The sequence below is a fragment of the Castanea sativa genome, chromosome 9, assembly GCF_040712315.1.
Source record: "Castanea sativa cultivar Marrone di Chiusa Pesio chromosome 9, ASM4071231v1".
Taxonomy (NCBI): domain Eukaryota; kingdom Viridiplantae; phylum Streptophyta; class Magnoliopsida; order Fagales; family Fagaceae; genus Castanea; species Castanea sativa.
This window is the reverse complement of record NC_134021.1, coordinates 32,088,022-32,115,079: the sequence shown is the minus strand read 5'-3', so window position 1 is coordinate 32,115,079 and position 27,058 is coordinate 32,088,022. Positions and strand designations below refer to the sequence as shown.

General features: G+C 33.2%; 1 protein-coding gene across 2 annotated transcripts; it reads left to right on the top strand.

Annotated features, from left to right (window-relative positions):
* The first annotated feature begins 1,187 nt into the window (after positions 1 to 1,187).
* LOC142611363 (WUSCHEL-related homeobox 11-like) lies at positions 1,188 to 3,491 on the top strand. 2 transcript variants are annotated; one of them, XM_075783474.1, is made up of 3 exons: positions 1,188 to 1,837; positions 2,627 to 2,802; positions 3,262 to 3,491. In XM_075783474.1, exons 1-3 carry the CDS (start codon positions 1,273 to 1,275, stop codon positions 3,277 to 3,279), a joined length of 759 nt encoding a protein of 252 aa, XP_075639589.1. In that variant the 5' UTR covers positions 1,188 to 1,272; the 3' UTR covers positions 3,280 to 3,491. The 2 variants fall into 2 exon arrangements, with proteins under 2 accessions (XP_075639589.1, XP_075639588.1); XM_075783473.1 differs by lacking the exon at positions 3,262 to 3,491 and having other exon boundaries at positions 1,194 to 1,837; positions 2,627 to 2,823.
* The last annotated feature ends 23,567 nt before the right edge of the window (positions 3,492 to 27,058 follow it).

Genomic DNA, 27,058 nt, shown 5'->3' with positions numbered 1-27,058 from the left:
TATAATAATTGAAAATGAAAGTTAAGAAATTAAAGTACAAAAAAAGAAAAGAATATTAAGCATTCTACAAATTCTTAAATTAATTAAAGAGCATACAGATTTTCTTAATAATATATATGTATATTGTCAAATTTTAAGGCTTGTTAGTTAGTTTATTTTCTGAATTTACTCTTAAGTAGTTAAATTATTCGTTTAAATTTCTTGTATTTTTTATTACTCTATTTAAATTTTTTTGTTAATGAATATATACTAATTAATATCTTTTAATTGATACTATTCTTTAAAAAATAAACTCAAGTTGATAGTTAATTTTCATTTATCTTATTTGTTGTAGCAGTTAACATGGTTTAATCATTTTTTCCCCATTTATGTTTTCTAGTTTTACACAAACTAAAAGCAAAACATCATCGTTCAGTGCCAAACTTGAATGACAAAGCCAACTACCTTTAGGTCAATTGGCATTTTTTTATATTTCCAATAGATACGTCTAGTTGTTAAATCTCCCTCTTCCACTCAAGACACATATAAAAAAAAATCTCAGAACAGAATTACATAAAATTTTCTAAGGGACTAGTTTTAAACCCTTTTTATAGAGAAGGCAAAAATTCTTCATCCCACTTAATTCGCCTTGCTCCGTTTTATCCCATGCAAGTTTTCTAATCCTGAAAAGGTGATGAGACAACTACAAGTTTTACTTATCACACCTAATCCCGAATGTATATACATGTTTTTATTTGATAAATATTTTAATCAACTAATATTTTTTTGTACATCCCATCCCAACACTTTACATTTACTTAACACTTCACAATTGTCCATCTTCTTTTTCTTTTTGTTTGTTTATTAGTTTCGAAATAACCATATTAGGGATTGAAAAATACTTTTAATTTACATCACTCTATAAGGGGTTTTCCCAATCCGAAAAGTGATTATGACAAAAACAAGTCACATCCCTAATCCGATTCTACCCAGTCCTAATGCCATCCCTACATGTTTCCACATTGGAAAAGATTTTGGTAAAACGTAGGGGGTAAAACAAACAGTGTATAAGGTATTGAACTATTTTGGTCCTAGGTGATGAAATGAAGATTATCAATATATTAAGGGTGTGTTTGTAATTTCAGTGAGATCAAATGTATTCCTTTATATATATAATATATGTAGCTTCATCCTTTTAAAGCGGTTAGTATATGTGTTCTTGTTGCTTCCTGGTTTTTATGCCTAGATTTTTGCATCAAGAACCATTTCTTTTTTCTTTTTCTTCTTCGAGTAATGGAAGATCAACAAGGGCAAGAGGCTAACAGCCCAAGCCAAGGCTCAGAGAGAAATGAACCAGTGAGATCAAGGTGGACTCCCAAGCCAGAGCAAATCCTAATACTAGAGTCTATCTTTAACAGTGGGATGGTTAATCCTCCCAAAGATGAAACAGTGAGAATAAGAAAACTGCTTGAGAAATTCGGTTCAGTTGGGGATGCAAATGTTTTCTACTGGTTCCAGAACCGACGCTCAAGATCTCGTCGCCGACAACGCCAGATGCAAGCTAATCTTGAACAAAGAAATCAGGCTCAAGCACAACCACAACTAGTAGTCACTAGTACCTGTGGTGCAACTCAGTTATTTGAGAGTAGCTCTGGTTTTAGTTTTGGGCCTTTATCATCACCTTCGTATCATCTGGGTTCCTCTTCTTCTTCATGTGGAGTTATGGGCAACGATGTTGCTGTGGACCAATGTCTTTTTTCAGTCTCTGGTCAAATGGGTTTCCCGGAAATCGAGCAAAGCTCGGCTGTAACGCCTGGTTTATGTGCTTCCGATACTTCAAATTTGCAGTACCAATCTGGTAAATGCATGGCTGATAATTCGGTCTCGGTCTCTCACATACTTTTTTTTTTCTTAAATTCAAAATTTACAATATCAGGAAGAGGATTTAAACCCTCATTTTAATATAAAAAAATGGCATACCATTAAGTCACAAGATTCTAAACGTCTCTCACATAATTAACTTCTTATATACTTTCAAAAAATTATATATATATATATATATATATTCATTCTCTTAAATTTATCATTTATGTAATTGTTTTGATGTTTTCATCTTTTGCTTGGAAATCCCTTTTTCTTTGTCCCTCTTAAGTACTTTTTTCCCTTTTCCCAAGTTAAGTTATTCAAGGTAATTACCCTTGATTTTCTAATATATAACCATTTACTACCCTAAGTCTTCTTTCTAAAATAATCTTCATTGAAATATAGAAGTTCAAAACCCTCTTAGTCTTTTTCATCGATTTTAATTAGGATGACTGTTGGTGAAAAAAGTAGCAACTTTTCACTGATATGACAGTTTTTGTGTTTGATTCGAAGTATGAAAATTGCACTTTCCCGTAAAAACATGAGGGTTCTTTTCCATGCACTCCTTTTCCATAATTTTTCCCCAAAGAGGGAAAGACAAAAAAAAGAAAAAAAAAACCCTTAGCTAGTATAGTACCTTATAGTTTACAGTATTCCTTAATTTCCTTTTAGAGATCTTTGTTGATTTTAGAAGAAAATTCATGATCTCAGAACTAAGAATTGAGAATTTAATTCCAAAAGCTCAACCTTTCACCCTTTGATTCTCTTTAATTTCTTTGTTCAGGATTCATCACAGTTTTTATTAATGGGGTTTTAACAGAAGTTCCAAGGGGGCCACTAGACATGAAAGCAATGTTTGGTCAAGATGTAGTTTTGGTCCATTCCTCTGGAGTACCAGTACCCATCAATGAATTTGGCTTCTTAATCCAGGGCTTGCAGCATGGTGAAAGCTATTTCCTGGTAAACACTTCAACAAATTAATTTTCTGTAACACTTGGAACAAAATTCACAACACGCCCTCCTTCCTCACAACACTCTCTTTCTCTCTCGTTCTTCTTCAGCTATTTTGTTCAGTTATAATCATTAAAAAACTTCCTCATGCTCAAATTAGATAGTATTGGAATATAGTGATCTCTCTCTCTCTTAAGCATTGTAAAATCATGTCCTAGTTTAATCAACAAAAGATTCCGAAAGTTGATTTCTACTATTATAAATTTATAATTGAAAATTCCTTTGTCATTTATTACTAGTACTTGATGTTTCTAAGTACAGTCTGGTGGTTATTTTAAGGAGTACTTATTATTTTTTATGGGTTCTAATTTTTCTCTCTCGTAATTTCTTTCTTATTTATTTATGCTGGCACAGTTCATGCAATCCAAAAAAGCAGCTAATTTAAGATACATACGATTTTGGTCACAGGTTTCAAGACCAACATAGGAAATAAAGCTGCACCAAACAGTGGAGCTTCGAACATCTTACTTTTTTCTTTTTTTTTCTCTCTTTTCCTTCTTCTTCTTCTTCTTCTTCCCTAACATCTTTCGTTTTCTTTTCCTTCTTCTGTTGTGACTACTGTCTAGGCTTTATCTATGTGGTTCTGGGATACTTATAAATTAAAGCGTTATTTTGTGATTACTATACACAATTCTATATTCTATATCTATTTCATTCTATTTGTTCTTATGTCAGTTCTAGACTTCTTTTAATATCTCTTTTTAGGGTAAATTATGATTATGATTTTTAAACTGTGTTAGAATTTCATTTTAATCTTCGAATTGTAAATTGTATCAATTTACTCAACTGAGAAATTGCTTTATAATTGAGTGATTCTAAGCTTTGATTCTTACTATAATTCTAGATTGAAGAGGGCAAGGATTTGTATGATTTTGGCAATCAACTTTGGCAGCAAGTGAGGTCAAAGATAGCGTTGAACTCTCTTGTAAAAACTTTACTAAACTAACACATTTGATATTTAAAAAATGACATAGAAGTCTGATGCATAGTTCAATGTCAAAAAAGTAATTTGGCCTCCTTATTTTTCCTTGTTTTATGTTAAAATTAAAGACTGTTAAAATAAAAAGAAGAAGAAAAAAAAAAAAAAAAAAACGATGCAGAGAGAGAAAGATAATGATTTGTGTTTTTAGCTTGACCTTTTACATTCACAGTAAAAAGATCCTTAACTAAGACATTTTTATTATTTGGAATTTTGTATTACAAAGAAGTAAATATATAATATGTAAAAGAGTACATTAGGCTTAGCCCAGGTAGTTCACAAAATCATGGTCTACTTAATTTTGGGAATCTCTCCTAATATTTTCTAATTAATGTCCCTCTCCTTTTCAAAATGGAGGCTTAACGAAAACTTGAGTTCGGAGGAAAGTCTTCACTACAAGGAAGATCTTAAAAACCCATTGAATGAATCAAAAGCCATTAAGAAATTCATTAGGGAAGTTTTCACTATGTATTGGCTTATCTTTTAATAAAACGCATTTTACTTGTAATTAAATAAATTTAAATTGAGTTTAATGTATCAAGAAATATGTTGCTCAGAGACATTAAGTTGTATCATTAAAGATATTCAAGAAAAAAGTAAGGAAAAGCTAATTCTGTGAAGCTCGACACTAGTATTTATTGAGGTTTAATGAAGAAGCTCAACACAAGCTCGATTTATCAAGACTTACAGATTTAGAAATCTCAGGTTTGAATTTTTTCTGATGATGACTTGAATGATTAGAGTTTCTCTCTCTACAACTCTAGTCATATATAAGACTTATTTTAAAAATCATAAAATACGGAAACAGAGACTCAGAACTCATATAATTTGTGAGAAGCTACTGCGTTGTATGCCTTAGAGTTTTGTAACCAAGTGCTTTGTAACCAAGTGCATCCTGATCTTCAACGTCTTTAAAGTGAAGAATTTTGCAATCAACAGTAATCAATCAAGTTGTTGGAGTTAGTCACATACTAAGATTCCTGTAAAAGAGGTAGTCAGAGATTGAAGATCTGTGCAAAGCGAAGAAGTCTACTACAGGATCAAGTCCAATTGGGTATTAGAGTGAAAATTCAATTGTAGGTTGGTATTTTGAGATAGAACAGAGTAGTGGTAAAATTCCTCAAACTTGTAACTGCTTGATTATTGATTAGTGGATTCTTGGGAGTGGTGACCTGAAATTCACTTGGTGAGGTTTTTTCCTTACGAGGTGTTTTCCCCATTTGTCAACAAATCACTGTGTTAATTTAATTTCTATTGCACTTAGTTTATTTAGTGATTTGTTGGTGCTTTAATAATTTGCATGTAATTTGACTTAATTAATCAACTTAAGTAATTGAATTAATTAACTAGGGCCAATCTATTTTAACCTAACAAAATCATTGTCAAAGGTAGAGAGACCCGCGTGATGCATGTGAAAATAGGTACATGCTACTTGGGCAATGAAAACAAAAAGCAAGAAGAAGATTGAACACAGAGACTTGGAAAGAGCTCTAGCAGCACAAATAGGTATGTGTCCAACACTTTAGGGGGTAAGGATGTATAGAAATTAGATAGTAGGTCAGGCACATAATTAGAAAAAATGACGTGTTGTGAGGGCTTTAAGTGCATGTGAGACACATGGAGGGTGTCTATAGTGGAGGGTGCGTGCAATCACAAGCAAGTAGATGATTAGAATTGCGATGGTACTTAAAGGTGTGTGTAACATTGAAACGAATATTTTGAGAGGACTCAATTGCAAATCTAAGGAGTCTAGGTATAGATGAGATCCTCATGGATTTAGATCTTAGGTGTGGGCTATATGATGTTGAATAGAAGCAACAATGAAGATTGATGAAGAACAAAGATTGTGGCTATGATACCAACTTAAAATAAAAGGAAAATAACACAAAATGATGTAGAGAGAAAAGGCTAAAGCACTAATGTTGTTTGGCCTGGCATCCTATATCTACAATAAAAACCCCTTAACTACCAAAAGTCCCAAGTGGTGGCTAAAATGAGTTTTTGCCCTTTTTACGAAAAAAAATCAGCATGTTGTCCATTTTCCCAAACTAATTAGAGAAATGCTCCTCTTTTGAAGCTTGATTTTCTCAAAATCGAGTTAAATCCTATAGCGATGTTTTAAGAAGTCTATAGTGACATTTTTAAGGATTTATAGCGGCGTTTTGTAACTCGAGCTCCATGAAGTCGTGTTATAGGTTAAAAAAAGAAAAGAAAAATTGCATGTAACTCGATTTCATGAAAGTCAAGTTACAAAATGCCGTTATGCGTCCTTAAAATGTTACTATAGGTTCTTTAAAATGTTGCTATAGAGCCCATAATTTTTTTTTTTTTTTTTGAAACATGATTTTGAAAAAACCGAGTTTCAAAAAAGGTGCATTTCCCTAATTAGTTTGGGAGATGGGGCATTTGTCCTATTTTTTTGTGCGAAATGGGCATTTGCCCATTTTCACCCCCAAGTGATTACATTTTTACTATTCATAACTATATATTACAATGAACCCAATGTATATATATTAATACATAAAGTTTAGTATAGTTACCTGTAACTTATGATATTCTACAAAACCATAGTTTAATTATTCATGGAAATATCTTAATATATAATATTGTTAAACCAAGTTCTATTCCAAAGGAACTAGAAGGTTTATCAAGTTAGTATTGGAACAATATCACAAAAGCAAAATGATGTTGGCCATTTAATAAGTACGATGTCGTATCACTTAAACCAACCAAACACGCTCTCCACATGATGCCGTTTTACAACAAGAGCTTCTCATTAAAGGTTGTGACGCCATTTAGATCCAACTATTGGGACTGATTCAAGATTTAGTTAGACAATGTTCACAATAACAAATTTCATTCCAGTTGATTATTCTATTTTAGAATTTGTTAGAAGGTTATTAAGTTAGTTAAGAAGAGGGAAGACTCTCTAATCATGTATAAATATCTAATCTCAATTGTAATAGATCATTAAGTGAGAAATATTGTTTCAATTTGTTTTCTCTCAATGTCTCGCTCTTTTCCTCATTTTCTTTCTCTCACTACAAAACACACGGGTCTTTTCCTCATTTTCATTCACCAGTTTAGTTTCAATTTCACTTCTTCAAATTTTGAAATTCATCAATTATAACATATTGTAACAAGTAGCAATACTCAAATTACTTAATATGAGGGTACCCAAATTATAAGATAATTTTTCGACTGTTCCATACTCAAAACTTTAGTGAAAGTATAATATTATTTATTTTTCTTTTGTGTTTTGATTAGTATCCCCTAATATTATGGTATCCCCTAATATTATGACTAAAGTTAGGGATATTACAAATTTTATAGTATAATTCTTACAAATTAATGTGTTAACTTTTAAAGAAAAAAAAATTATGTATTATTTTGTTGATATGAAATCAATCACATTCTTTACCACGTTAGATTTTAAACAATTTGTAGTAAAATTGTTTATAGCTTAACATCTTCCCTTCTTGTTTATTAATGTACTAGGTTATACTCTTAGCATATGCATGAAAACGTTTAATAATAGTGATGGTGAGGCGATCTTACCTAAGTGATGATGTGGTTATCTCAATTTTTGTATTGAATATTATAAATAGGTCACTTGACACCAACATTATGAAAATTAAATGGACATTTCATGCAAAATTATACTACACTTAGAAACTAATTTAGTTTCAAATTGGATTACTAATTTAGAAACTAATTTTGTTTGATTATTATGTTTTGATTTGAATATAATATGTATGATTCGCATTTCCTGTTGTCAATTAATTCTTTTCTACTCTTTGTATCTTAGTCAAGTTTGCTCATGTTGCACCGGGAAAGACTAGGGCCTTCCATTGAAAACTTGAAACTTGTCGTGCCCTTTTATTAAAGCAGAATGAAGATTTATTAGGGTCTATTTAGCGTAGTCAAGTTGTGCAGCAAAAAGAACACACTTAAGCATGCCTCAGATGTAAATATTATATGAGTTTACTTTTCATTAAGATCAGCAAACATGCAGGACTTTTTAGTTCAACTAATGATGCTTTGGTCCCCTAAAATGAAAATGAATCAATTACAAGGCAACATTTTCTATTCTATTCTTCGGAGAAAATCGAAGCTTGCATCTTTACCATCTGACCAACTCCGCTAGAATGGGATTTTGCTTTTTTCTTTTTTCCCCGCAGCTTTTAACATCAAGTGCTGTGTTAGAAATGAGATACATAGGTATTATGGAGTACATGTGACTTGTTTTTGAGTTGTCCTTCTCTTAATTATACTCATTCCGTCTCTCTTTGGAGCTAACAAGTCAAATGTATAACATTAAAAATCTCTTCAGATACTTTTGAAAATGATGGGACATAGTGAGTGTTAGTGACTTAATTTGAGCTTTTGCCATTGATGGTTTCTACTTTCCATATCCGACAATAGCATTTTTTAGAGGAAAAAAATAAAAACTAGTTGGTCAACGTAACATGATTTTTTTAAATATAAAATTTGATAATTACATAAGGTAGTTATTAATAGGTATTAATTATTATAATTAATATGGTATGTAACACTATAAGACCTCAAAAGCTTATGTGCCAAAATATTAAGATATCAACCAAAATTCAAATGTCTTCAGCTATATATATATGAGAAATGATATGTCTACAACATTTTTACAACAAATCTTAAGTGGCAGGTTGTTACTGGTTGTTATTGTTGGGGCAAAAAAGTAATCTTAGTATTAAGTTCAAATTTGAACCAATAATAACTAACCACCTATGATTTGTTGTAAAAATGTTGTAAAAATGTTGTGGACGTAGCACCTCTCTATATATATATATATATTGGGTTCAAGTTATACCTAATATAATAAATTTATATTTTGAAAATTTCATCGTTAGATTACATGTTCTATATGTTTTAAACATGCATGCCAATTTTCATACTAATCAGATATTATTTATTATTTGATTCATAAACTCATATTTTTTGCATTATTTTAAATTACAAAAACTTAAATTTATACAATTGATAGATAACACGACTATTAATTTTTTATCACTTTGAAATTTTGCAAGTATGAAGGATATATAGAGATAACGTAATTCAACGGTTGATTTGTCAAAATTCATATCCAATTCAAAAATATTGATTGGAGTAACATTGCTTAAAATTATATCAGGTGTAACTTGAACACACACATAAGAAAGTTTAATAAAATTTGAATTTTTTTTTGTTTAAATTGGAATTTTAAAATTATAGTAGTTATTAATACAAAATTATTATGGTTGTGTTTTTATATGCACCTTTATATATTCTTATGAAAGAATAATACTAGAAATACAAACATTTTTATAATAAATTTTACAAACTGCTGATGTGGTGAGTAGTTATTGGTAAATAAAAAGTGACGTCAATGGTGGGCCTAGATGAAAACCAATAAAAAGTTGGCTATATCAATAGTTTGTAAAAATATTGTAAAATAATTTGTGACTATAACATTACTCATTTATGAAATTGAGGATTTATTATATAAAAGTGTTTGTATATGGAATTATGTATTCTACTATTTAAAGATAATATGAAATTTCAAGATTCTAATGGAGGATTTAAAGATAAAATAGAACTTAAATCCAATTGTGTGTGTGTGTGTTTATTTATTTATTTTTTATTTTTATTATAAGATAGAATTCTACTTTAGTCTAATCTAAGTGTATATGTGTGTGAAGCTCTCTCCTGGAGACTTGAACCTTAGCTCTTGCCCCCCACACCCCACAAGTACTTATACTTGTAAAGTGATCATCGCACTAAGGGTGTGCAGTGGTATGTGTGTTTATTAAATAACATGTAAAAGTGTGAAACTTTAAGAGCTTACATGGCGCAATATTATGAGGTTAATTAAAAGTCAAATAGTTTCAGTTTTATATAAACTAATAGCAAAACCACACAGTATAATCATTTGTAAATGAATAAAGTTTGGCAGTAAATTTAATTGTAGCCTAAAACTACAACTTTATTTAATATCTTTTTATTAGATATAAATTATCAGCTCTGATGATTTCTACTAATATTTTTTTACTTCCTAAATTTCTTGTTTACTGACTTATGACTGTCTCTCTACTCCAAGAAGGTCTACGTTGTCTATTCTACATCAATCTAGCTAGCTCATAAATTTTTTAAGTTGTCATCTCCTTTCAGCTTTGTTTCTGCTCACGTATTAGTATTATGAAATTCCCTTTCTTTCTGGCATGCCTTGACATGGTTGCCACCTTGTTTGAAATTAGGTGACACTGTAGTTTTCAGATGGCAAAATGCATTGATATACATGGTTGCCATACCCATGAATCATGATAGGACTGCCAATGGAAATGGCTAGTATCATCATCCCTATGGCTGCCATCCTTACAACAATGAAACATGTATAGGCCTATAGCTATATAACGTATGTGTTTACAAGAACTAGTTAAGATATTTCCATTATATTTTATTTGCCTTTAAAATTCAAGTTAATATATATTTTGTGAGTTTTAATTTGCTCAACTGATAAAGTCTCTAATAGTTGAAAAAAGTTTTGAGGTTCATTCACTGCCTATACTAAAAACTGATTGATGGCTTGGTTTGATAATAAAAAGCATCATCAAGAACGAACGTTATAAGTTAAATCTTTCTCAATAATAAAAAATTTAATATATATCTATGTTACCTTCAATAAAAATGTCAATTGTTGAGAGAGGTATCTCTCTTTTATCTTTTGTCATTTATTTCATCTTCCTTTTCTTGTTTTAAATTATTTTGACGATATGACAAAATTTGTTTTAGTGTTATCAATATTTTAAATAAAAAAAGATTTGAAACTATGTTATTAATTAAACTAACGGGAATCTAACTTAGAACCTCTTACTTTGATACCATGTTAAATTATAGATTCTTTAAAAAGTTTAAACTAATGAGATATAACAAATTTAATCATTTAACCTTATACTTTTAATCAAAAAAAAAAAATCAACTGTTGAGAAAAGCATCTCTCTCTCTCTCTCTCTCTTATTTCTTTTTCTTTCTTGTTTTAAATTCTTTTGACAATATGGCAACATCTTTTGTAGGGTTTTTATTATCCGAAAAACTTTGCATTTATCTTGGTTTTTACATTAAATGCATATACGAGAGCTAATTTATTGTATGCAAGGTCACTTCATTGTTTCATCTCTGGAACTCTCATATGACTCTATAAATAATAGTCCTTGAGTCCTATGTGTGGGTCTGTAAGATAAGAAAAATTCCCCACAATTTTCTTAATGAATCCCCCTTCAAATTAAAGGATTTGCAAAATCTAACAAATATTGCAAACCACTGGAACCTATGATACAGAACCTCAAAAACATTCTTAGAAAACTAGATTGAACTCCAAATTATACCCCTTGTCCTTGAAGATAAAGTCCACATTAAACAAACGGCCAGGTGTACACTGAAACCGCATTCCTCCTTATCTTTATAAGCCAAGCATGATCGTAATAGAAATTAGACTTATTATTATTATTATTATTATTATTATTATTATTATTATCTCTGTATATTAAAAAGATGCAGGAAGTTAGTTATTATCTTAAAAAATGTCAAAAATACCCCTAATCTAATTAAATAATTCTTATTCCTAAAAAATAAAGAGTAAGGTTAAAATTGTAATTCAACAAAAAAAAACTACTAGAGAAACTTTTTTCCTAAAAATTAGTACACTTTTTATTTAAATATATTTCATGTATGTTTGATACATTTTTCCCCCTAAAAACTAGCACACATTAAACCCAGTAGTTTACTTCATTATTTCAAATCATAAATTTTTGTTTGTGTAACATCACTAACAGTAGATAAATTCAAATTAAAAAATTATATTAAACTAAAAAAAAGAGCATTATCGCACTTGTGGAGCGCGGGTGATGAGACTAGTTATTATTATTATTATTATTATCATTATTATTATTATTTGTTTGGTTCTAAGACCGAAACTAATGTATTAGAACTTCAATATGTATTGTGTTGGCAAACCATGATCAAAACATAGAGTTTAGGTTTAAGCTTGCTCAAAGTGCGTTTAATTGTAAAATTGGAATCAAGTGATTGCAGCAATTATTGGACAAAATTTGCAAGGCTTGATCGATCGAACCACGTGCAGATTTATTTTTCTGCAGATTTTCCAATTTAGCCTAAACTCGTTTGATGTGTAGGGTTTTATGTTTTACTTCAAGTATAAAAGGAAAAACCCTAACTACATTTTAGAGGTCCTTTGAGTGTTGTGTGGTGAATCTCTTGTGATATCTAGAAGTGTTTACCTTCATACACACACATAGGGTTATCAAGATCAAGATTTGTATCAAGTGCTTGATGATCACTTTAGTTGCTGCTAAAAGAACCTAAAGATCTAGAACTTTTGAGTGGAGTCTCAAAGTCACAAGTAGGAGAACTTGTGGTTGTTGCAGATCAAGGAAAGAAGTAGTCCGTGGACTTGGAGTTGTCACATAGTCGTGGTAGTAAGTTTTCTACATGAGGTAGTAATAAGATGTTAGTGGTCTAAGTCTTATTGTAAAAACTTCAATTGTTTCATAGTGGATCTGTTTTTACCTTGAGGATAGTTAGGTTAAATCATCCTCAGGTTTTTACCAGTTAGGTTTTCCTAGGTTATCATATCGTTGTGTTTTTTATACTTCCACATTATTTACATGATATGATTTATATGTGTTAACTTAGAACTAAATAATTTATCTAAGTAATTATTTGGCTAAATAACTAGATTAAACATCTTGTGTTTAAGGGGTCTAAAACTTTACATTATTATTATTATTATATTTGTGTGTGTGAGAGGTGTTGCTATATGTCACATTCTTAGAAAACCTTTTCACTTACCCTTATACCTCATCATCTACCAATTACCACCATGTGCGACCCTTTAGCTAGCCATACACCAAATCAAATCTTTAGATAAACGATTCATTAAACCTTCCACCAAAGTTAGCTTTCCATCTAAATAAAGATTTTAATGATTTATTTATTTTTTTTGTATTCAACAATAACTAATTCTATTTCCTTGCAATTTAAATTTTAATAAAATTTAAGAAACTACTTAGCATGATATGTGTATTTTGTAAGAAGTAAATCCCAAAATAATGTGTAAATGACAAGCCAACTATGTAAATGCTAAGAAAGCAAGCTAATAGCCAAAGTGTAAATGCGGGAAGAGAGCAAAAGATATTGGTTGATACTCTAACATCAAAATAAAAATAAAAATAAAAATAATAACAATATATTATGTTGTTAAATTAATATAACATGGGTCTAATAAACTAATCATCTTTTACGCTCCATTTGTTTCAATGGAAAACCTTGTGTAAAGATAGTTTTCTTTATTTTTCAGTGTTTGGTAGCATAAAAAAAGATGAGTAAAAAGAAAACTATCTTTGGTCAACATAAAAAGTATGGCTTATTTTTAAAGATTGTTTTCCATTAAATTTTTTTGAAAAACAACTCTATCTCACAGCAAGCTAAATAAGGGAAGTTAAGAAATTTTTTTTCAACTCATTTAAAGTTGCTACCAAACATGGAAAAATGAGATAGTTTTATAGAAAATGTTTTTTAGAAAATAACTCATTTTCTAGAAAATATCATTGTTGAAACAAATAGAGCATTATATAAAAAAAAATCTTATAAATTTTAGTTTCCTTTGTGTTGAGAAATTAATCTTCCATAATTTGTGGCCAAAATGGGCATTTGCCCCATTCTTACAAACTTTCCAGCATTTTTTCATCTTTCTCAAACTAATTAGGGAAATACCCCTTTTTTAAAACTCGACAATATGAAAGTTGAGATTCATTGAAGAACTTGATCATCGTATAGTCGAGTTAGTTTCAGCTTTGTGCCACGCTGGCAAAGCAAACGTGGCTTTTTCCAATAAAAAAATGGCCGTTTATACATGCATAACTCGGTAACTTGAAAATCGAGTTTGCATTAACATTTTGAATCCTTAACGTCTCACAACGCCTATTCACTAGTCCATCTCTCTCTTTCTCTTTCTCTCTATGGAGGGTGACTACCTCAAATTAAGTCAATTTTCCTACAATTCTTATCAATCCCCTTATAATTCATACCCATCCCCATTAGAAACCTCTAGGTTCCTAACATTTGGTATCAGAGTCGTTGATCTTGAGACAGGTGAAAATGACCGATAAGAAATCTTGAAAATGGTGAATGAAGTTTTAGAGAATGTTAAGGCCTTGACAGACTCTAACGAGGCTATTTCAAAGAAATTCAAAGCCTTGGCTGAATTTAACAAGGCCATAAATGACGAGCTCTCAAGATTGTAAGAGGATCTTGAGAACATGATGAAAGAGGACTTACAATCTCTTGATTCAATGGAATTTGAAGAACAAATCAAGTTCCAAGAATCTTCTATTGTTGTTGCAAGCTAGGATGTTAATTTTTGTGTCAAAGGGATGATGATATACATGAAGACGCCCCTTGAAGTTTAGTCCAAGGAACCAACAAAGAAGAAGATGATGATTTTCCAAGAACCAGTTCTTGATTCACCAATGGAGGCTTCCATTCAAGAGTCTATGATTCAAGAATTGAAAATCCAAGTGTCGGTGATCCAAGAATCCAAGATACAAGCGCCAAAAATTTTAATGGTTCTAGAATCAAATGAGATCTTGAGGATACAAAAAACATTCCAAGGTTCAAAGAACCAATGAGACCTTGAAGGAAGAACCATTGAAGGCTCAAGAATTCAAGCAAAGTTTGAAGATCTATGAAGAGGAAACCTTCATGTGCACGAGACTGCTTGTCAAAGAGAAATGGATGTATATGGTGATTAAAATGTCACTACGGTATTGGTCCATTGGAAGATCTATTTTGATGAAGATGCTATTTCACAACACCTTGTGGGTAAGGTGTTTTCAAGGGAAGGGAAATGTTAGGAATGTTATAAGCATATAGATAATGATTGTTATATTGAGATTTAGTTAGTTAGTTACAATTTCAAACATGTTAATCACATTTAGCACATGTAGGAATTATTAATGCACATGGAGAATAATGGAACCAATAGGATGAGGCCATGTGGGCCAATAAGATTAGAGCTAGTCTTCTATAAATACATGATTGTAGTCTAATATGAGATATTAATTGAAGAATAAACCAACTTCTTAGTGCATTAGTGCACCTTTCTCTCTCTCTCTCTCTCTCTCTCTCTCTCTCTCTCTCTATGGAGGGTGACTACCTCGAATTAAGTCAATTTTCCTACAATTTCCATCAATCCCCCTACAATTCATACTCATCGGGATTAGGAACCTCTAGGTTCCTAACATAGTCCAATAAATTCTGCAGTCACTCGATTCCACCTTTACAATAAAACATACTTTGAGCAAGCCTAAACCTAGACTCTATATTTTGATTATGGTTTGCCAGTACAATACACATTGAAGTTCTAATACATTAATTCCTAAGGTCTTAGAACCTAACATTTTATGACACCATTTGTGAATTTTGAGTTTTGACCCACAATTTGATAACTATATAGTTTGATATATGAAAGAAGACATGATTTGCTATTGTAATTACATCTTGTCATAGAGTGAATCCTTAATGATTGCTAACAATCTATTTGCTACCATGTCAGATATGCAGGCACTAGATAGAGTGGAGCCTGGACCCGATGATGATACCCAGTTGAGGCGGATCATTGGTCAACTCCACTATGGAGGCGCGCTGCCGCTAAGGAATGTAGTTGTATTACTAATAAATCTCCGTTTTATAATTACCTCGTGTGCACTACCTAACACAATGCTCGTCTGTGTGCAAGAGGTGCCTAACATCGTAAAGGTTCGACACCGTAAATGTGTACTACCGCGAGGTGGGCTAGACCCACATATCATGCAATACAAAGATGCAGTAGGTTTGACCGGGTTATTCAAGGTTCTTGATATGGAGGTTGACCACGCCTTGATCACAGCCTTCGTCGAGCGGTGGCGTTCGGAGACGCACACGTTCCACTTACCCTATTGAGAAATGGATATCACCTTGCAAGATATAGAGGTGATGCTAGGGATTCTGGTGGATGGGTTGCCTGTCACTGGGAAGACAAACATGGAATGGAGCAAGGTATGCTGAGATTTGTTGGGCCATGAACCTCTGCCCATGATTAAGAACTCAAACACGTCTATCCTTCCTGGGCAAGGATAAGATACAAATGGCTCGATGCACAGTTTGCCATTCCCCTAGCTGCGGATGTTGGTGATGAAGTAGTGCAGCAACATGCCCGCTACCACCTACTTGTTTGGATGGGGGCCCTGTTGTTTATGGACAAGTCAGTGGACCGGGTCTTACTCCTGCCTCTGCAGTTCCTTAACCCAATTAGCAATGCGAGACAATATAGCTAGGGTAGTGCAACATTGGCTTGGCTCTACAGGCAACTTTGTAGTGCATCAAAGAAGGATGCGATGCAGATTGGAGGAGCACTGTTATTGGTGCAGTTGTGGGCTTATTCAAGGTTTCCACGAATATGCCCTATTGCGAGGCTGCCTTTACCGCCAGTGCACTTAGGACCCCTTGCCATTAGGTATGTCCATTGAGTTCTCGTTATGCAAGCTAAGTGTCTGTTAGGAATAATTATTTATGTGTAATAGTATATTATATTATATTTTTCTCTTTGATATAATAAAATTCTCTTGCTTATTATCCAACTAATCAAAATTGTCCCCATGGTGTGGATATAAGAGGGCCCTTTGTTCTTGAGGCCCCTTGTCCAATAAGTGATATATACAATGTATGAAAAATTGGGTAAACTTTCACTCTCACATATTGAAACATTTAAAATAATAATAATAATAATAATAATAATATGTTTGTATATGAAAATTTTAAAATAATAATAATAATAATAATAATAATATGTTTGTATATGAAACTATATGTTTGTAGGTGCAAATGTTAGAACTGGTTAATGTGCGCTTGTGTATGATTGTGGACGCAACAGATTGTGAGTACTTTTTAAAATATTAATTAAATATTTTTATTTTTATTATGCGTGTCTATGCATCTTGCGCCGTAGGATTAGAGTGTGGGTGTTGTGTTTATCTCTTCGTAATGCGGTTGTTGGTTCCATTTTTTTGTGAGCTAATTGTGTTTCCACTGCTGACCACTAGTTAGTTATGGCTCCGAGGAGGGCTAAGAGGGGAAAATCCAAAGCTGCATCCAAACCTGAAGTGGTGTTTGATTGATTAAGGTTCCACACGCACACAAATGAGCAAACCTTTGAAACCTTGATTCAGTATAGGCGTAATTGGGGAGAAAGGAAAATCTACAATCTAGACATTGACTATCTCTGTGTACAAACATACAACCCCCTCCAACTGACTTGATTAGAGAATTTTATTTGAATCTCTCGGTGCATGAGAATGTTTCCTATGGTAAAAGAGTGACATCGTAGATATGTGGTGTATCGTTTACAATAACTAGGGACGTAGTTTTCGATGCTCTTGATGTACCTATAATTTGTACACCTACTTATCCATACTTTGAGTCTCCTCGTATTGATGATGTTATGGATGTTCTTTGTGGAAGATTAGTCACTCGGGGTTCTGACCCAAGTATTAGCTCAAGTGAGTTAACTGAGCTTAATTATATCTTCTTTAGGATAGCTTGTCACAACATCTTCCCTATCTCTCATGTCCATTAAATCCCTATAGACAGACATTTCTTTCTTTACACCCTCGTCACCAATAGTTCCATTTTTTTTCCTTCCCTTTTCATTGAAACCATTGCGGAGGTGCATAGGAGCAAGTATAAAAGGCATGGTCTGTTCTTTCCAGTTTTCATCATAGGGTCTTCAAATACTTAAGATTAGAGAACTTTCCTTCCCAAGAGTTGGTCCACATCCTTGCCCCTATAGGAGCCAAATTTTTGAAATAGTAAAGTGTCCAAAAGAAGTTTTTCGACCCTAGTGTTGGTTCATCCATGAGACCACGAGTATGCTTTACTACTGGAGATGTTCCAGATGAGGACATGTATAGGGATCCCACAACTGTTGTTGCCAAGGATGCTGATGATGAGGTAGATGTTGACACTGCTGTTGCAACACATACAGGCCCTCCTTCTCCCTCTCTTTGTGCTATGATGGAGACCGTTATGATGACTCAGGCAGCCTATGGGTAGCTTTTAGATGGTCTTCTTGCCCAGGTTACAGCTCTACAAGCGGACTTAGCTGACTATAGACGTCTTGTTCCACCTTCTCCACCATCTAACTCTTGATGATTGCCATTGGCCATTGTACCCAAGGGGGAGATGAACTTTTTTGAGTTGCTATAGCATATTTGGAGAATTGTATGACAGTTCTGTGTAGTGACTTTCAACCAGTTGTGTATTTTGTTATTTTAGTGGTAGTTTGAAGAACATGGTATCTGTGGAAAGTAATTTGATATATTAGTATGATGGTTAGTTTCATGCCCATTGTTATTATTATTAATATTATTGAAATGGTTCTAATTGTAAGTATTATTATGAATTTAAAATTAATACACCTAATAATTTCAAATCCACATATTAATAAGGCTTAAATCCATCCATGAATTTCATTGATAGAAATTATTTGTACTTTTTGTATTTTATTTAAGCTATTTGAACTAAAAATTGAAATCCAAGTCTTTCTCCAAACACTTCTATTCTAATTAACCACCAAGAAATTGTGATTTTAGACAAAATGTGAAATGTGTTGAAATATACAAAAGTTGATGTATTAGTACACACCATATAAAACATAGGCTGTTGCATAAATCTGTCCCCGTAGCAATAGACAAACAAAAGGATGTGAAAAGCCATTCTTGTAGTATCATGCATTGTGTGGTTGTTTTGCAATATCTCGCCTTCAGTTCATAGAGTGGATCATAGTTTTTTCATCTATAAAGCCATTGAAAAAATTATCCCCCAACCCACCCACCCCCCCCCCCCAAATTAAAATCAACATTTATATTATTATGAATTTGGTCCCCGTGTGGACTGTACCTCATGCATTATATTTTCATTACGAAATTTATTGATGAAACCTTGCAATGTAGTTAGTTTACACAATTAATGAGATAACAGTAAAATATGTTTAGGTAATGCTTTGCATAACAGAGAAAAAAAATAAAAAAATAGAGTGACACTTGGCACGACCTTATGCACTCCCACATTAGGTCTAACCGTTTCTTTTTTTTCAAATATTGATTGTTTTGCTTTCGCGCTACTGGAATGGAGTATACAAATGTTAATCTTATAGAAGTCTTATAATGTTATTCACTATCATTTCTTCATCGTGTTGTTCAATTGGTCCATGCATCGAATAGGTACTAGTAATATTCATAATAACTACTAGCAATAATAACTACAACGAGTGCCAAGTCATTCCCCCCCAAAAAAAATAGAGCAACTGGATATGCTAGCTACTTTTGCGCCAAGTCTAGTCCTATCAACGGCTTCACGTGAATATGCACGCAAACTTTCTTACAGTACCTTTATTAGCCCGTTAATATTGCCTCGATTCCAATTATATCAAACTGAATCACGTGAATACAGTTCACGTGAATATGTATGCCAACTTTTCCATTGCTATGTGATAGCTTCTGACAGTTTCACCATAGTCACTGAGATAGAAACACATTCACGTGACTCATTACTCACGCTTTCGCACTACACTGCATGGACTTACCACTATTGCACCAAGACCAGTCATGTCAACCACATTAGACACACCATACACGCCAACAAACGTTACGATTGAGTTGAGTCATTTTCTCAATTATATGTGCATATCTTGACATCCCATCACTGTTCCGCCCTGTCCAGTCAGATCAAACACAAGCCCTACTATTCTTCTCATGTGTAGATTCCTGTTACCTGATGCACTTCACTACATCAGCTCGGAATTGCTGCACCAAGTCTAGTCATATCAAGTGAACAGCCTACAAGTACTAATTACTATTATGTAGTTAAGCCTACTTCTGTACCGATTATGAACTGTTGGTCCCAGTCTAGACATATTAATCGATCAAGCTGACTCATGTTCCAATTACTATTAACTGAACAACTTGCACATGGCTGACACCGCCACACCATACAGTTGCTTATGCAATCTGTCGATATATACCTCAATCAATCCTTACACCATATTACCACACCACACCATACAGTTGCCCATCGCATCTAGATACACCTCAGTCAAATTCACCTTTTGCAATGCCAATGCACAACTGACTCCTACCCCATTTTCCTGATAATTACAGGAGGGAGAGAGATAACGATAGAGGGAATATTATCAAGACTGCAGCAAGAATAGGAGTACAGCATGAAGGAGTTCAGCTTTCTACATAATGATCTCCTTCTACTCGGGGCACCTTTGGTGGACCGAGTCTCGTTAACAGCGCCAAGGGGAAACATGGAGCAATGCAGGTGGATCGTTGCCAAAATCTGAAAGGAAAACAACCTAATATTCCTTTGTAGATGCAGGTATCACCTGCTGCAAATTGCCGAAGAGCAGGCTGCTGCAACCAACAGGCAACTCACCCAAGCGAACGTAATAGTGTCCTCAGCTACGAGGACTACCTTTCTGAATGAATATCTATGTAGTACATCACTTAGCTAGGTTCTATGTGGGGTGCGTACTATCTCTAAAATTATGTTATCAATGTTGGTAATGCTAGTTGGTCGATATACAGGGCATGCATATTGATGGTGTCCTATGTAAGAATATGTGCATTGTATATGTTATGTATGTATGTGTTAGTTGGTTGATATGCAGGTAATGTATATTGGCCAACATCGTGTGTAGGAAAATTTAGATATTATGTATGGGTTATGCATCTTATAATTTGTCTACCTCTTTACTATAAGTAGTCGTTCAAGATTATGCATCAAACATGCATATTTGTGTAAACGATGATAAGGTTTAGATAAACCCTAACCATAAACATTTTTCTCTACACAATACGAATACAACAACAGTGAAACACATACATCTAAAACAAAATTAAGGATAATAGTTATACATCAAAGTGTGAGTGGATCACAACACAATTACTCTTCATCTGACATCTCCACATCCGACTGATAAATGTCTATTGTAAGAAGTGATTGCATGTATCATGCATGCTCGTACAACTTACATTCCACTGATTCTTGAATCTCCACCTGGGTTCGATATCGATTGAGACGTATCTTTATTCGATTATTTTCTTCTCTTATGCAACACAATGCTCTATGAAGTTTGTCTATAGCGTCTCTTGGCATCTGTGATGCGAGTCACCGAGGCACTAGTAGCTTATAGCCGACCATCTCATCATAAAACATCTCCTGTTCACGGAGTAACCAGTCCCACTCTGCCCTAATGGCATTTTGGACCTGTGCACTATTTCGCAGGTTAGGATTAATTGGATAGGTGAATTCATCTAGTACCCAGTAACAACCCATCGCGGTGAACACATTGTGTGGCCTGTAGCGATAAGGGTCACCCATTGATGATGACTATAATAACATCAAAAGATCGAGTTAATAATGTGCATCAACTGTTAGTAAATAATATATAGTTGCATAACATGGCACACGACTAACATATTTCTAAATTGATGTAGTTTTACATGCTAGATCTATCATGATCTATCATGTGGCCCGTAACATAAATAAAAGAATAATTGTACAATGATGCATAATGCATGACATTGTGTGGAAATATAATTGACTTATACTACTATACATATGTGGAAATACACTATAACAATGTGAGCATGGGTACTTCCATTTATGTATCGTTTTTCTAGCCTATATTGACATGATAGACCCTGATACTCATATATAAAATTTTTATGATATTTGGACCATGAAATAAGCTTATAAATTCCCCACAATACTGAATGGATTATTTCTATCCTACTAACTTCTTCGACTGACTAAGTTATGAGTTGCAACGCCTCAAGCTCAAAACCTACGGTGCGAAACAAGTTTGGATCTACTGAAACAAATGCATAATCACAAGTTCTAGTAGACCAACAACTACAGACATACACAGACCACTATGGAGGGAAATTTGTTGAAAAGAAAATAGATTTCATTAATACTCCAATATACACGTACGAGAGTCTAGGAAGCGTCGAACACATCATGGTCGGCAGACCTACACAACTTAGTACAGATACCACCACAATAGAGTTCACCACAGCAGAACAACCATGGTCAGAGCTATACGAGAAGAGGTGTGAGTTGGAGGTGTACTATTGATGGCATGGGTTACGAATTCTTAAGGCACAGTTAGTCGAGTTACCTAGAGACAAACCTACCAACATACTTGCTCATCTCGAACAGGAGAACAATCAAATGCAAAGATGACTAGACTATTTTCATGCAGTCCAAAAGGCTAGGAAACATCTATCAGGGAAGGCACAAGAGCGAGTCATCAAGTCTATTAATGAAATCAATAATTTAGACGATGACAAAGATATTTCAGACTTCTCAGATTCAAGCAATGATGATTTCTAGAAATTTCTACTTACGAAAATTAGACATTGTTGTTAATGTCTAGCCTCTCTGTGTAAGACGTAGTGTTTTTGTCAATGTATGACAATGATGATTATGTATGTTCAACTAAAGTATGGATTGCATTAATGCTACTTATACTGCTAACAATGTCTGACAATGTAGTAACCACTTTTATTGCTTTTGCATTGTTGATTTGTTAATAAAAGCCTTCTAGAGTTATCAACATGACCATAAATGCTACTTATCATATTCTTATAATTATGTGTTATCCTTCATTTCACTAACCATTTTATAATAATCTAAGAAAAATAAGTTATATAGTTGATTGTTTCTTGCTATGGTAAGGATTCTGATTCTCTTGTGATTAAAATTTACTACAACAAACAACCAAAATCACACCAACGTACTCACATAACACTCATTCACACAAAATAAAATCAGTACAATATCAAATGAAAATACCATTGCCATAAAATTTTGGTATGGGTTTTTTACCTGAGGTGATAGAAATTTTAGTCCAGTCTGGAAGCAGCTGTGGATCTGTGGAGCAACAATGGAATTCACTTCAGACTGAAAGTAGCAAGACAGTCTAAGTGGGAGGAGAAGTGTAATTATAACACAAGCATAACTCAATTTTAGAGAGTTCAATTTTGCTTTATAACTCGATATTGCAATGGTCGGTAATATAACTCAATATTGCAATGGTCGAGTTATGTACGGATTAAAACAACAGAAAAGGCTACGCCTGACACCAAGACAGACTGAATGGGAGGAGAAGTACAACTATAACACGAGCATAACTTGATATTTAAATAGTCGGTTATATAATTCAATTACTATGAAATCGAGTTATTCACGGATTAAAAAATAATAAAATGCCACGTTGGCGAGCCAGTGTGGCAAAAATCTCGTCCAAACTCGATTATAAAATGACCGAGTTATTCATGTGTCTCGATTATGGTAATATCGAGTTTCAAAAGAGGGGTATTTTCCTAATTAGTTTAAGAAAGATGACAAAATGCTGGAAAGTTTGTGAGAAAGGGGCATTTGCCCATTTTGGCCATAATTTGTTTTGCTATATTTTGAAAATCCATTCTTGAGTAGTAAGCTAAATTCCAATATATTATGTTGTTAAATTTCAAAATATTATGTTGTTTTCAAGCAGTTTACACAAACATATTACCACCCAACTTTGCTAATATTTTTATCCTTAAAAGTTATCAATGAAAAATAGAGGAAAAGATGTTTCTTCAACCATAAGATCATAATCATAGTATTGAAAATATATTTCATTTAGCTTTACAAAAATCATATAATTTGTTTAACAAAGACATGTTAGTAGGTTCCAAATTGGTTGTTCAAAACAAGGACAGAATCCTCTAATGCTTTGAGTAGCGTATTTGAGGGAAATAAACAATTAGAAAATGAAGATTGCATGGCTTGCACACCAAAGGAGGTGTATCATCATTGTTAGGGTCATGTTTTTTATATAATTTGTTAATCCTTTAACAAAATGCACTTTACTTATATTTGAGTAGATCTAAGTTAGGTTTAATGTATCAAGAAGTATGTTGTTTTAACATATCAAGTGATATAATTAAAGACATGAAGTTTTATCCAAGAAACAAGTGAAAAAAAAGTTGTTTCATGAAAGACAAAGTTTGATCTAAGAAACAAGTAAATAAAAGTTGTTTCATTAAAACTCGACACTAGTTGCTATCGAAGATTAATAAGGAAGCTAGACACATGCTCGATCTATCGAGAATTATGATTTTCGAATTCTCAGATCTGAAATTTGGCCCACGATGACTTGAATGATTAGAGTCTTTCTCTCTAAAACTCTAGTCATATATAAGGCTTATTTTAAAAGTCATCAAGTATGGAAACAGAGACCTAGAATTCATATACTTAGTGTGAAGCTATCGTGTTTGTACGCCTTAGGATTTGTAACTAAGTGTTTCCTAATCTTCATTATTTATGAAGTGAAAAACTTTGCAACCAACAACAATCAATCAAGTTGCTGGAGTTAGTCACGTACTATAATCCATGCAAAAGAATTAGTTACAAATTGAAAATTTGTGCAAAGCGAAAAAAGTCTACTATTAAGTTCAATTGGGTATTGAAGTAAAGGTTCAACTGTAGGTTGGTATTTTGGGATAAGTTAGGGTAGTGGTAAGATTCCTCATACTTGTAACCGCTTGATTATTTATTAGTGGATTCTTGACAGTGGTAACCTAAAAATCACTAGTGGAGTTTTTTTTTTCTTTCTTGCAAGAGGTTTTCTTCCTTCGTCAAAAAATCACCGAGTTATTTATTTTCTACTGCATTTAGTTATTAGGTGATTTTTTGGTGCATCACTTATCTTGCATCTCTTGTGTGCTTTTGCTGTTTTGAGTTAGTCTAGTTTTAAATGCTATGCTTGTGTGTTTGTTTTTTTTTTTTTTTTTTTTTTTTTTTTTTCTTTTAATAAAAAATGGAAAATTTTGAAAAGTACAGAAATAGTGTGTGTTTGTATATATTGGTACTTGTGTACCTTTAGATGGCCACTAAAACAAGGTTTCTTAAATTTGTATCTTTTGTAGCTTAGATGAGTAATTTCATGTACAACTAAGCAATGTGGGCTTTGTGGCTTGTTATGCGATTTGTATGATTTGGTTAATCTTTTATCATTCATAACTTTATCACTTTTTTTAATGGGAAGGACTAAAAAATCCTAAGAGAAATGCATAAATAACCATTGCACCACTAAAACCTGTCAAATATAAAACATATGTGTGCAACTCATAAAAGCTATGCTTAGTAAGGTGTAGTACTTGCATAGCAAGAACAAGATGTTTGGCTAACATAATTTGGAATTTCTTTTCTCTCTCCCATATGCCCATGTATGATATGCCTTTTTACACTTAAAAATTATGCAAAGAGCATGAAAAGCAAAAAGAACCAAAATACTTTTAAATATGGTTGCCAGTGTGTTTTTAGGAAACATGGCAATTATATGATGTATCTCAAAGGCGATGGTCCCCATAAAACAGTTATGATTGTGTGTGGATGTTTTTTATTCTTTTATATCATTTATTTTCACATGATGAAAAACTTATGCTTTCTTGCAGGGATTTCACACACATCATGCAACTCTTTGTTACTCTTGATACTATATTATTGGTATAATGTGATTTGGCCATTACAAGGAATACATGTGGTAGTATAAACTTACTAAACTGTCTTGACTTGTTTTTTAAAATAAAATTCGTTAGGCTTTTTTAATATTTTGGATCAAGGATTGCTTTGCATCTAGAGTCTTTTGATGTGTTTGAGTGCTTAACATGCTTCTATGCTGCTCAATACTAGCTGATAACTCTCAATACAAGCCTTTTTTATCGAGGTTTTTTGGGTTTTTCTTAATACCCTCGACAAATAGCCTGATCCATCGAGCCAAATTTTTGAACTCTTTGTTTGCTCGACACCTGTTCGACGCCTACCTTGATACATCGAAGTTTTTACCCGTCGACACCTCCTCGACACCTCTCGATACATTGAGCTTTTATTCTCGACACCTCCTTGATACCTGCTCGATCTGTTGATATGCCTGATTATATATATACTTAAGGGTCAATTTGGTTTTGTTCAAACTCAAACATCTTAATACTTCTCTCTTCTATCTCAATTCAAAACCCTTTTTCTCTAAAAAAATCCTTCTCCCTTTCAAGTTTTTGGCATTTTTCAAGCTCAAATTTGTTGGTAAGTGGTCTAAATCCTTTATTTTCTTCATCTTTCATGTATTTCATTCATTTTAGACCTACGTTTTCGAATGTTTTGGGAATGTTGGGGGTTTTTGTGATTTTGCTAACAATTTTGGGTTGGGTTTTGTTGAGTTGAATTCACATGAACATGCATTGCATTCTCTAGCATTATAATCATGTTTTCATGCATTCTAGGTTGTGTTTGATTAAATAATGAGAGTGCTGCAATTTGGATTGGGTTTTTGCCCGTGATGCAATTTATTATTGCATGTAATATGCTCATGCATTACCATGTATTGCTTTTTTCGTTTCTTTCTTTTCCTGAGCATCTCTTCTGGTTGTGTGTGGTTTTTTTATCCTTAGTTTCTTGACTATGGCACCCAAAAAGTCTGTCCCTTCTAAGAATCCAATCCCACGTCGTGGTTCTTCTTCATCTTCTTCTTCTTCCTTCACTTCTTCTTTTATTAGAGATAGGTTCCATAATTCAAATTCCCAAAAGGGTTTTGAGGAGAACTTTTTTGATCGGGCTATTCACACGGAACGCTAGGTTATTCTGTCTGATTTTTTAGACACACCTCTAGCCGGTGCATTTAGCTCTTAGGGTTAGGAATCTCTATGCGAGAAACCCCCTAGATGTCCTTGCGTATTTATACAAGAGTTCTACTCCAACAAACACTATTGATACCTTTATTCCTTACTTTACTATGGTATTCCGAGGAACACGTATTGTAGTTACACCGAAGCTCATTTTCGAGGTACTACATGTCCCTAGGGTAGCTCATCTAGACTACCTTAGTGCACCTCGTCTTTATTCTATATCTCTAGACAAGCTTACCTCACGTTTTTGTGGGCAACCCATGTTGTGGGGTAATACTCTTAACTTTACCACCCATGACTTTGCGCTAAGGGTTCAAGGATCCTTAATATGGTGATGACCTTTATTTCACTCCACGATCTC

What these genes read in the sequence shown, in the direction of transcription:
- LOC142611363 (XM_075783473.1), top strand. Translation starts at nt 1,273, where the DNA reads ATGGAAGATCAACAAGGGCAAGAGGCTAACAGCCCAAGCCAAGGCTCA. An exon ending in AAATTTGCAGTACCAATCTG is followed by an intron (nt 1,838 to 2,626) that starts GTAAATGCATGG and finishes TTCTTTGTTCAG; the next exon opens with GATTCATCACAGTTTTTATT.